Source organism: Saccostrea cucullata, unplaced genomic scaffold (assembly GCF_032062105.1).
Source record: "Saccostrea cucullata isolate Sc308-1 unplaced genomic scaffold, CSIRO_AGI_Scuc_v1 ctg9622, whole genome shotgun sequence".
In the NCBI taxonomy this organism is placed as follows: Eukaryota; Metazoa; Mollusca; class Bivalvia; order Ostreida; family Ostreidae; genus Saccostrea; species Saccostrea cuccullata.
In genome coordinates, this window is record NW_026937547.1 from 26,311 (window position 1) to 37,903 (window position 11,593).

Here is an 11,593-nt window from a genome sequence, read left to right on the forward strand (position 1 = left end):
AAAATAAAAAAAAAAGTAACATGGCATAAAATTCTATTAAAATTGTAGTAATGAATAAAAGTAACTTTATTTATAGTCGGATTATATTCATAAATTTAACAAAAACGTGAGCTTCCAAGTTCTTAAACATATTGGAAAAAAACTTTTTTAAAAAATGAATGTTTAAACATTGTATTTCAATCCTAAATTGAAATTCATTGTAACTTTTGCATACAATTTCTTAAACTTGTACATTTATCAGTCTCTTATTGGTGTCTATAAACAAGAACAAAAACTATAAATTAAACCAACAAAAACGATGTACACTGTATTACACTCTAACATAAGTGATGAGGTATTCCGGGTAGTTTTGATAGTGGTGATACGTCACAAACTCTCGGAATATCCAGGTTCCATCGCCGACCACACTATCACAGCGCTGAATCCCGGAATGTTCACAGGAATCGGACTCGCAGCCGGACTGGAAGCAGGGAGGTCTTCGGAGATTTGGTTTGGGATGCCTTGCTACATGTATTCTACCAAGGCAAGATCTCACCAGAAACATTTTCTTCTCGCCTTTCGTTCTGTCATCTTTGTGATCTGAAATCAGATCTCTACTTAGAATTCTGGCTCCAAGGCCGTAAACCGAGAATAGACTTAAGCAAAATTTTGATACTGCTTGAATCGCACATGAGTTTAAAAATTTTCAGGTTTGTGTGACATTCAAATGCAAACAGAAAAAACTTTATTATAATTCTTTTTCAAGCTTTATTGATTTTAAGTCTATCTCAGTTTAAGCTTCGAAGCCTTTAACAGTTTGGAAGTGTTCGAGAAAAATATGGGTAAATCTGTTTTGAGTAGATAAAAGAACTAGTAAAACCCCAAAGCGCACCATAATAGAGAAAATTTAGTGATGCATTTAAACAATATTCAACTGATTTTCCCAAGCAATATACTTTATTAGGCCATATATATAGCAACTTTTGAAACAACTGCCATTACTTTTTCGTATGACTGACGTTTTTCATGAAACAACTGCCATTACTTTTTCAAATGACTGACGTTTTTCATACAAATTGTAAGGCCGTTATTTCCACACTTCATTGTCTTCGGATTTTCCCCTTTAATTGGCCAAGTTATTGAGCCCACGGCGGACAACAGGGGTGTTCATTCCTCTATTGCACCTGATCCCATCTCTAATGTTTGCTTTATTTGCTTCCAATGTGTACTTTGGAGCTTGATTACAGAACGTTATATGCTAGTACTCATTTCATAAAAAATTAATTTGAAAATATAAACCTTTGAAAAAAATTATAAAACCTTTGTTGAATTTACGAAAATACTTTATTTCTTTAATTAAAGATTTGCCATTTCTTTACTGTTATGTACCTGTGTACTGGTCTGCCTTCGTTGGACTCTCGGCAAGATACACCCCTTGACCAAACATGCCTTTATTATCAGACATGCTAATATCTAAGCCATTCAAAAGAATATTTTTGTACGTTTCGGTTTTTGTTCCATGAAAAAGAAAGTGTTCATTAGCCTCTTCTGGGTACTGATCGCTTCTCAGGACTGGATCCCTACCCATTATTTCCGAGGTGAGTACATTTATCATACTTGGTGAAAGTTCACTCAGTTGTTTGAAAACTCCATTTCTTCCTGCCTTCTGAAAAAGGTATGCCCGAAAATATGAATATTTTTCGTACAAACAAATGTTTTCGAGCCTCTCCACTTTTAAAACCTTTATACTAGAGTAGTTGAGGTCCGCCAGTCCCTCGGCGTCTCTTCCATGTCCAACCATCTGTGGTACCCACGTGGATAAAACCAGTTTCTCTATAGTTTGTCGTGTCGCTGCATCGACGTCAACCAGTCTGGCGTAGAGATTCAACTTCATTTCTATTAACCACGTATACCATGACTGTAATGAATACAGCAACAAAAAATTTCATTCATCAAAAAACCATAAAAATTAGGAAATGATATGAAATGACAGATAAGGTTTTCTTCTCCCTTTCTTAATTTCGTCTACCCATCGCCTAATTTATCTATCCCTTTCATACAAAAATACCTTTCTTAATTCTTACATCTTTTTTTTTTCAAGCTTGACATTACGTTATATTAAACTGAATTGAATTAATTTATGGTGATTTCCCTTATTTTTTTCCCATGTAGATAGAAGCGGTTAATTATACTTTGTTGACATCCTTGATGGTTCTGCGGACTGTAACTGTTGTCCAGTATTCCGGTAGTTGAGGTTCTTTGAGGGACAATTCACGACAAAACTCGAGTATCACAGGGGTAGCTGAAGCTCTCTGGAATTTTTTGCATTCTCCTCTCATTGCCTGTAAAACGTTATTAGAATTTCAGTGTTTATCTCTCCCACCCCCTCTCTCTCTCTCTGTCTTTGTGTATGTGTTTATGTGTGGGTGTGACAAACCATGGTAAACTTACTTTAGCTATTTCTGAGTATCGTCCATCAGTTTCTGGTACAACCACTGTCAAATTCATAGTAGTCTTTTGAAAGCTTAAAAAGTCATTCAGTGCTCCAAATATCGCATTTGACACAATCTTTGGCGGTACATTATATTTGGACTTGTGCAGCATGAAGACAATGGAACTTATCTTTGCCCTATTCGCTTCCGTCAAACAATTAAACACTGCCTCACCAATATCCTAGCATCAAAAAAATAATTAAAAAAAATATATGATTCGAAAATATTGTTTTGAAAGCTGTTCAGTTTATTTTCATGTTTACACAATGTAAGTAATCAGTTCTATGAAGGATAAAAACACAAGAATAAGTGAAAGAGGAAAGAAAATTTAAGACGCATATTGTTAGAACGTCGTCTCACCTTCCTTATAAAATGTGGATCGTTTTTTCTGTATTGTAACACATAGGTATGATAAATTTTATTTTTATCGAATTGTTTGGAATAAACAATTTCCATATCGCCGTCTGTCATCAAGGAGAGATGGTGAATATCATTTTCAACATGTTTGGTGCGAGTGGTAACATCAAGTGAAGCTGATCCAACAAAGTTGACCACCATGTTGAATTTAGCTTTTTCATCTTCATCTATGCCAGCTTTCACCAGGATTGAAATTTCCCCTATTTTACAGCTGCATACTCTTCTAAGGATTTCTGTGGCTGTTTATTTATATATTTTTTAAATACAGGTTAAAACCATTACCCGGTATTTTATATCAAAGACAAGTTAAGAAAAAAAGAGTACCTTCTTGCTGGTCAAGACCCAATGTTTTAACAGCATCTGCAAATGCCTATAAAGTAAAAACATTAGAAATTAATAGTACCTTTTTATGAATAAGCCCGAGTCTGTGTATATTGCGTCATTACTTTCAGAGAGGGATGATATGGATTCAGAAACCATAATGTGGCGATATGAAAGTCGGTTGACGTCACAAGATTGCGTGAAATCAAGAGAAAAACTAATCGATCATAAAAAAAATTTCCAGCCCTTTGAATTTCATATCAGCCCTGCAGGTTGCACATCAGCCCTAGAAGCTGATACAGGTAATGTGATGTTAGTGAATACAATCATGCAATAAAAACGTGAATTTTTTTTTCTAAGGCTGTTATAAATGTATGTATAGATTCTTATCTTCGCAAGATTTTGTAAAACAGTAAATATCTCGCAATAAGAACTGATTACTTGAATGGTTTCTTCGTCGCTGTGGTGTATGACAAAGTGGACCTCTTTAAGTGTTGTTTCGGGATTTTCGTCTTTATATTTCTCCACGGCACGGCACGCGTTTCTTGCCGCCAGATCCCTGGGGAACTTCAGGAATCCCGTAGTCAGAGCTGGGAGAGCTATAGTGGAGAATCCTTGTCTATCCAGCTCCGCCAGGCAGTTAGAAATAAACTGCATATGCATCTACCAAAAAGAAGACAGAATATCATCACTATGTTGCCATAAAGGAAAACAATATGTGTTTATGAAATGATTACAATGTATACTGATGTCCTTGTATGGCAGCTTGTAGCGAGGGTTGAACTTTCTCATATGCAAGTCAGATTCCAAGGTCAAAATTGTGGGCATCCAAAAGGAGGACTTGTCATAAGGAGTAAACCTGTGAAAGCTCTATAGCTCTAGTTATGACCAAGGTAAAATTGTTTAAAAAATTGGACAAACTCTATGGTCACTGTCAAAAAATATTTATAACCATTGAAAGGTCTAGTCACAATGAATACAAATGTGAGCTATGAAAGCCCTAGCACCAACTGTTCAAAGGTTTGGCCAAGATTAAAGTCTTGTAATTTGGATAAAGTTAGCCAAACTCTAGGATGAAGAGGTCAAATTTGGTAGTAGAAAAATGAAAGGTCTTGTCAAAAGGAATACACCTGTGAAATATAAAATCCATAGATCCACACACTCAAAAGTTATGGGCAAGGAAAAAAATTCTGCGGACAAACAAACAGATTAACGAACAAATAGAAAAACAAACGGACAGATAGTGCAAAAACTATAGTCCCCTGAATAATCTCCGATTACAGAGGCATAAAAACTAACCTCTTCTGCAAGACTATCTCCGTATCTTGCAAGGGAGCCGTGACAAATGATTTTGCACTTAAGTCTTCCTGGACCTGTGACTGCTACATCGCCCTTTCCGACTCCTTTCGGATATTTTTCAGCACACTCATCTTGAATATCTCGTCCTGCTGCGTCTAATAGTGCCCTGGAACACTGTCCGAATGTTAGTTTCAGGTTTTCTGACGTGCTGTTTACTATCACGTCAACCTAACACGAACAGAAAAAATACTAGTAAGTAAAAATTACATGAAAGGGTTTTTATTTGGAATCCTCTAAAGAGAAACACTTGAGATATACAAACCTATGCTCTAAAACCATTAAACCCAATTTAACAAATCATTGAAAGGATAAGTTGCAAATAATGTTACAGAAATTCTTGTAACTAAATAATGAAGAGAAAAGCGTCAATATTTCACCCGTATCGCTCCCATGGTGGAAAAAAAATGAAATGGCTAAGTACTGTAAACATTGTAAAAGGAGTTCAGGGAATCAGCCCGAACGCCCACATGATGAATACAGAAATTCCCGAACCCACCATTGATATCCAAAAGATGATTTGGTAACTGGAAAAATTGTAAGAGGAACCAGGCTTTTTTCGCAAGGGCGAAAAACATCAAAATCTTATTGCATGATTAGAGGATTTCCTCCCATTAAGCACATTCCAAACTAGAGGTACTGTGAGCGATGAACTCACTAAATGATACTCTCATATGAATAAAATGTTTTTGCTGTGGAAAACCCAAAGTATGTGACGGATCAAAAAGTAAACTAGAAGGTGCACAATGGCAATATATGATAAAGATTTTGTGAAAGTTTCATCAAATTTCATTCAGTGGTATGAGAGGAGTTGCGGATAAGAGATGGGTACCCCAAAGCTTAACAGACGAACAGACAGACAGACGGACGGACATACCGATTAGTATATAACCTCTCGCTTTTCAAGCGGGGGGGGGGGATAATGATTCTTTTTACATACTAGTAAATTTGGCCCCAGAGTAAAAATTAAAATTTTAAAAATCTATTGCAGATGTTCATAGCTCCATTAATGATATTTTAAAAGGTGCTTAAATGTAAGAGTCGTTGTTGGAAGAAGATGTGTAACAGATAAACCGACGGACGGAGCAGAAGAACAATTTTATATCCCAAGTCGCCATAGAGAGTGCGGGTATAAAAAGATTACCGGTATCCGTGGTGTTCCGGCAATATAGAAAACGGCTTAATGCATTCTTCGTCGGATTTGCCTAGTGTTAAAGATTCCTCAATTTTATTTGGTGCTGTTATGTAATTTTTGGCTAATGTTACAATTTTGTCGATTTCCTTTGTAACGGGCGAGTCAAACTTTTTTTCCTGTCAAATCTACTTAAAGTACGCGTTACTGACACTGAGTTGCCTTAAAATTAGCACAACCCCTTAATTCTGAAATTCGCTTTCATTGGGATGCATGGCTAGAGTTCTGATTCCTCAAGGCCATATAGGAAGTAAGTTTCTAGTAGATTTACAAGTATACATCACGATTCTCATGAAAACCCCGACTGCTAATTTGAAAGAATTTTACCGGCTTTAATGCAGCTTATGCCAATTTCACTAAAATAATTGAAAAGGGCATATAATCTTGTATAATATTAGAATTATTTAAAAATTGTACATACGTAGAGCATAATAGGAAATAAAGTACATTTACAATTTGTAATTTTATCTCGGACAAAGACACTGGAAATCTAAATATTGCTGCATAAGTACATGTAAGGGAAATAAACGACTTTTAAGTTCAAGTCATCACGTTTATCATAGAGTTTGATTGTTGCATTTCCATCAACGTCTCTTTCATGTAAAATATTCAAGTATGAAACAGATGTGTTAGATTTTGTGGTATCTTTTATTTCAAGCTCACCAGGATATATCGTATGGACAAATAACAAGTGTTATAATTTCCTTAAAATGTGTAATATTTTAATATGGATCATGCTTTAGTAAATTTGTTTTGAAAATCAAACTATTTCAACTGTTTTCATGACAAATATTTTAGTATACAATGAATATATTAAAAAGATCGTTCATCTTGAGAAATAGTGTCCACGAACTATATGGACAACCTTCGTGCGTCGTAGGGAAACATTAAAATCATGATCTGTATAAACTGCGTATTTCAGATGACCCCTTAATACTGAAGGCAAATTCAATTTTTTACTCTAATCAATCAATAAATGGAGACTATGAAGGTTATGGAGATAACGAACAGTATTCAATATAAAAGTCCATAGAACAATACAAAAAAAAGGAGCAGAGCAAACACAGACCTCCGCAATATCAGAGGTGGGATCAGGTGTCATGGAGGAGTGAGCATCCCCTGCTGACAGGTCACACCCATTGTGTGCTCCTTGTCATTATCGGGAAATAATCGAAAAATCTGTCTTCAATTCAGTGTAAAAATAATGGACAAACTAATAAGATGAAAAACGTCAATAAGCATTTGACTCAATGATAAATTGTATTTGCTGAGAAGGTCAATGTATCGACCATAGAACTTACGAAATGATGATTTTAAACGAGACTGCTGATACTCTTGTTCCATAAACTTGTTTTTCAATAATTTACCTCGTTTTAGAAATTGTTCATACGTAGAGCATACTCTTGCGTATCGAATCAACTAAGATATATAAACTCCGTATGCAGGTGATGAAAGTATATTGCAGCATAAGTAAGGGAAGTTGACGATAGAAAAGTTATAGTCAACATGTTTATCATAGAGCTTTGTTGTTTGATTAGCATTAACGTCTCTTTCATATATCCAAGTATAAAACACATGTGTCAGACGCTGAGGTATCTTTTATCTCAAGCTCACCAGGAGACATTGATCGACGTAGGAATGGAAATTACCATTGTTAATTGAAATACGTCGTTGATACACTTATGTAAGTGTCAAGTTGAAGGCCACAGCAATTTTTTTTCTTTTCACGCATAAGATTTTGCATAAATTCTGCTTCATGTGAATACAAAAATAGCTCTGCTTTTAACTAATTAGTACCCATGGGAATTTCAATAGATTGTTGAAAGGCCTGGTCTCCAAAAACAACATAGATATTGTCAATCAGAAACTCAAGCATCTTGTTCTTGTCAACCTTGGAGTACTTGTGTGTGCTATCAGAATGTGTTTTAACAAAATATATAATTTTGCAAATGACCAATGACCAGGTAAATAAATTTACGAGTTCCATTTTTACCGAAAAAGCAGCTGTTAATGATATCAAAAAGCCTGCACTTTAATTTATCGTGGAAAATGGTTGTGCATAAAGTTGAAAAATCGTGAGTTTTTAAGCTGTTGATTTTGGTAAAATCTTGTGATTTCAAATTGTCCAAAAAGTTCTTTGGAAGGGAATTTTGGAGTATCCACATCTGATTTACACAACTTCTTGAATATATTGTTGCACAGTATACTCTTGAGGTTTCTCCTTCACTACTGTTAATATCTTAGTGAGGAATAAAGAAAGATGCTTGTTTGAACACATTTACTGGGACCATATGAAATTCAATGCAAGACGCGAACACTCAATATTAATCATACATGTTTTTTGAAAAGGAATTTGCTCTCGCTGGTTAAAAAAGGCTACATACGTTTTCCCTTTGTAATGAGCCTCTGAAGACAGCGAATGTTATGTCTTTGTACAGAATTCTTACCACCTCCTCTGTCTTGTCGAGGCGATCTAAATTGAACCAATAAGTAAATACTGTAAACGTATTGCATTTTGCTGTTTTTTAAGAGCCTTTGGCGTAAAACAATTTCCATTATATCAGTTAAATCAAATTCAACGCTAAGTACTGCAAGAAGAAATGCAGTAATCAGTCTATACTAATCACCTCGACTCAAAACCAAACCAAACATTAAAAGGAAACAAGTTTTAAAAATACTGAAAAGGCAGTTTCATAATTTTATTTATTTTTTAGTAATTCTGCAGTAAAGTTTCAAAACTAGCCTCTTACCAAAGAAATAATAATATATGTTAAAATTTAATTAGAAACTTAAGCACTACTTTTCAACCTTCAGGCACCAAAGGAACACATTTTGAGGCATATCTGTAGAAACAGAAGTACGAGATATAAATGAAGACATCGCAATAATTACTTGTTACTTTTCCTACCTTAAATCAAGTCTTACCTTTCTTGATAAGGTGACGTAGATAAGGGACGTAATCCGTGGGAAGCTGTGGGAGGTAGAAGGGAGATGGCATCCTGTACGACCATGTTTGACGATACATATCGTGTCTTTCAGGACCACAATTTCAAATCTTTATAATAAAACAGAAATTATGATTAAAAATGAATATAGAAATGATATTGTATGTCTTCCTTCCTTGGCTTAATCCCTATCTCCATACATTGTAAATGTATTTGAGGAAGGAATCTCTGTTTTTGAACAACTATATATTTTACACTTCAGGCACGTGCTCGTTTTTGTGTGTTGGTTAATGTACCTCTCGAGAATTATTCACTTAAAATTTTACTTTGAAAGATATTGCTAAAACCCTGAAGCATTTACTTATTTGTCAATACCCGGTAGCCTGCACCGGTTTACCAGGTCAATAAGATATGTCTGTATACTCAGAGCATAATCTAGCGCACAGAATCACCTTGGAGACATGGACGCCATATGATGATGATCGCGCAATATTACTCCTAAATCCTCCATATATCAAACAGATGTGATCGACTCTGTGGTATCTTTGAATAAAACTTATGAAGAAATTAATAAATAAAGGTCGTCGATAAAACAAGCGAGATGTTCTGGGTGCAATAGAAAAAGTCACCTTTGAATCACCAATTATTACCAAAAAGAGAAAACTCCGACTCCACGTCGATAGGACAACATTAATAATGTTCCAATTTCAATATTCACCCGGCCAAAACATACCAGGTAGATAGAATACAAAAATAATATAACTGAAATTATATATACATGTTTATCATATATTTAGTAGTAAATACACCGATTCTGCACGGTGTGATACGGGTGACGTCACAATACCCCCCCCGGTCCGAAAATCCATATCACGTATCGGACCGGCGGGCCGAAAATCCATATCAAACCGGAAGTAAAGTTTGTATAACGTTTAAAAGTCAATTTACTTGATTTTATTTTAATACTCATGATAAATCTTTCTTTAATGACATTTATAGTCTTAATTTTTTTCAGTTACCTAAAATAGGCTTTATTAGATTTTGGAGAGAAATGTCACAAACACGCAAGAAACATTCATCAATGACCATGTGTGAACTTGCACATTAAGTGTTTTAAATATATGATAAATAGAATACTTCATACTAAAATCCATATCATATGTCACATCAGCCCTCGGGCCCCATATTAGCCCTCCGGCCTTCGGCCCTTGGGCTGATATGCAAGGGCTGATATGGGGCCACTCGGGCTGATATGACATATGATATGGATTTTAGTATGTAATATTCTCTATATATAGCCTATGACATGTCAACCAAATACGTACAATAAATTACTATATATTAGAATTTTAAGGATTTATCATTTTGACGAGATGGTCATTAGGTATTTGTAAGCGAGATATAATTCAGGCAGTTTTGAATTTATTGAATGTAATCTTCAAAAATAAGAATACACATGGGAATGACATTTTTATATTAAGCGAAAACAATCCTCTAATGGAAAGAAAAAATCTTTTAAGACACTTAGTATGTCAACATTGTATTTTTGGAATTCGCTCACCGCTCACCACAATTTGGTCTAATATACGGCTTCTTTGTACTTTAAATATTTTAACAGAGAATAAGCATCATACATTACGTTCATATTGATTTTATTCAAAAATCATGACAATTTCCTTGTTCAAACACTGTTACGCTATGTAATGAAAAAGGGTAAAGAGAACGAAACGTGATAGATCGAAAAAATTGCAAACTATACAAACCTGTAATAGGAACAGACGCGTCCCCTGTACACCCGTCCTGAGTCGTACGTACTGATCAGGTACACAGAACCTTCTAAGTAAGCTTTTCTATGTAAGTCAGAATACTACCCAATGATAGGACAAATTTGTTAACAAGGTCATCATAACATTCATATAATTTACGCATTATTGACTTTACAGGGGGTTTTGAAGAGCTCGCTTCATGACGGGAAGGTCGTGGTTTCAAACCCCAGTCGAAACTGACCTAAGTCAATAAAAAAAATAATAGGCAGCAACTGTTCTTTCGCAAAGCGCTCATAACTCTGAAGTGAAATTTGCGACCCTTCACGATCTTATGGCAACATTTCTATAAGAGTAAAAGTTTCTAAAATGGGGTCTAAAAGAACATAAATAAATATGTCATGAAAGCCTTGCATCATCAGTTCATTTGTCAGTAGACTGCCTCGGTTTTAAGAATTGATCTTACTCTTGACACCTTTATTTATATCGTACCATCTCCAACAAATTGGTTGTTGGTCCTCTCCCTACCGACCAAGTAAGAATGACCAGACTCAAAACTTTTTTAAACCTTCCAAACCACAATATTTTTTGCGTTTGTTCCTCAGTTATTTCATCCCGTCAACAAATATTTCAAAATTTTCTGGAAACAGATTTACCCAACTACCTATCGATCCTTTTTTTTTTTACCTTGAGTCGGGAGTGGGCAGGCAAACATTTTTTTAAAGATGGCCTCCACTGCAATAGATACTCCCATTCATAATATGACATATTATGTCAGTTAGATATATGCAAGTCAGCTTGACATATAGACACCACAGGGTCTGTCTCATGTTTCTCTCAGGTGGTTTATTTCTTATTTGGCCTTCGTCAGGCCATCTATAAAAAGCGTTTGAATGCTCGCTCCCAACTCACCAAAATTGTGTCGGTAGGTAGGGGGGAATCTGTTGGCTTAAGCAGAAAAAATATCGTGTTCTTGAAGGTTTGAACAAAGTTTTTAGTTGGGTCACTTTTAGCCAGTCTGTCGGGAGAGGGCAAACCATTTTTAAAGATGGCCTCATCCTTAGTCATATAAAAACCCAAATATGAAAAGCAGAATACTCTGTAGTTTTTTTTTTCATTTCGAGTAAT

At 35.2% G+C, this 11,593-nt stretch overlaps 1 protein-coding gene across 1 annotated transcript; it reads right to left on the minus strand.

The window, feature by feature from the left end:
* Positions 1-304: 304 nt before the first annotated feature.
* LOC134248360 (uncharacterized) lies at positions 305-8,870 on the minus strand. Its single transcript, XM_062730763.1, has 10 exons — positions 8,683-8,870; positions 8,142-8,230; positions 4,509-4,736; positions 3,651-3,872; positions 3,213-3,258; positions 2,832-3,127; positions 2,431-2,652; positions 2,172-2,321; positions 1,369-1,897; positions 305-579 (listed from the first exon to the last, which is right to left on the minus strand). Exons 1-10 carry the CDS (start codon positions 8,780-8,782, stop codon positions 311-313), a joined length of 2,151 nt encoding a protein of 716 aa, XP_062586747.1. The 5' UTR covers positions 8,783-8,870; the 3' UTR covers positions 305-310.
* Positions 8,871-11,593: the final 2,723 nt, after the last annotated feature.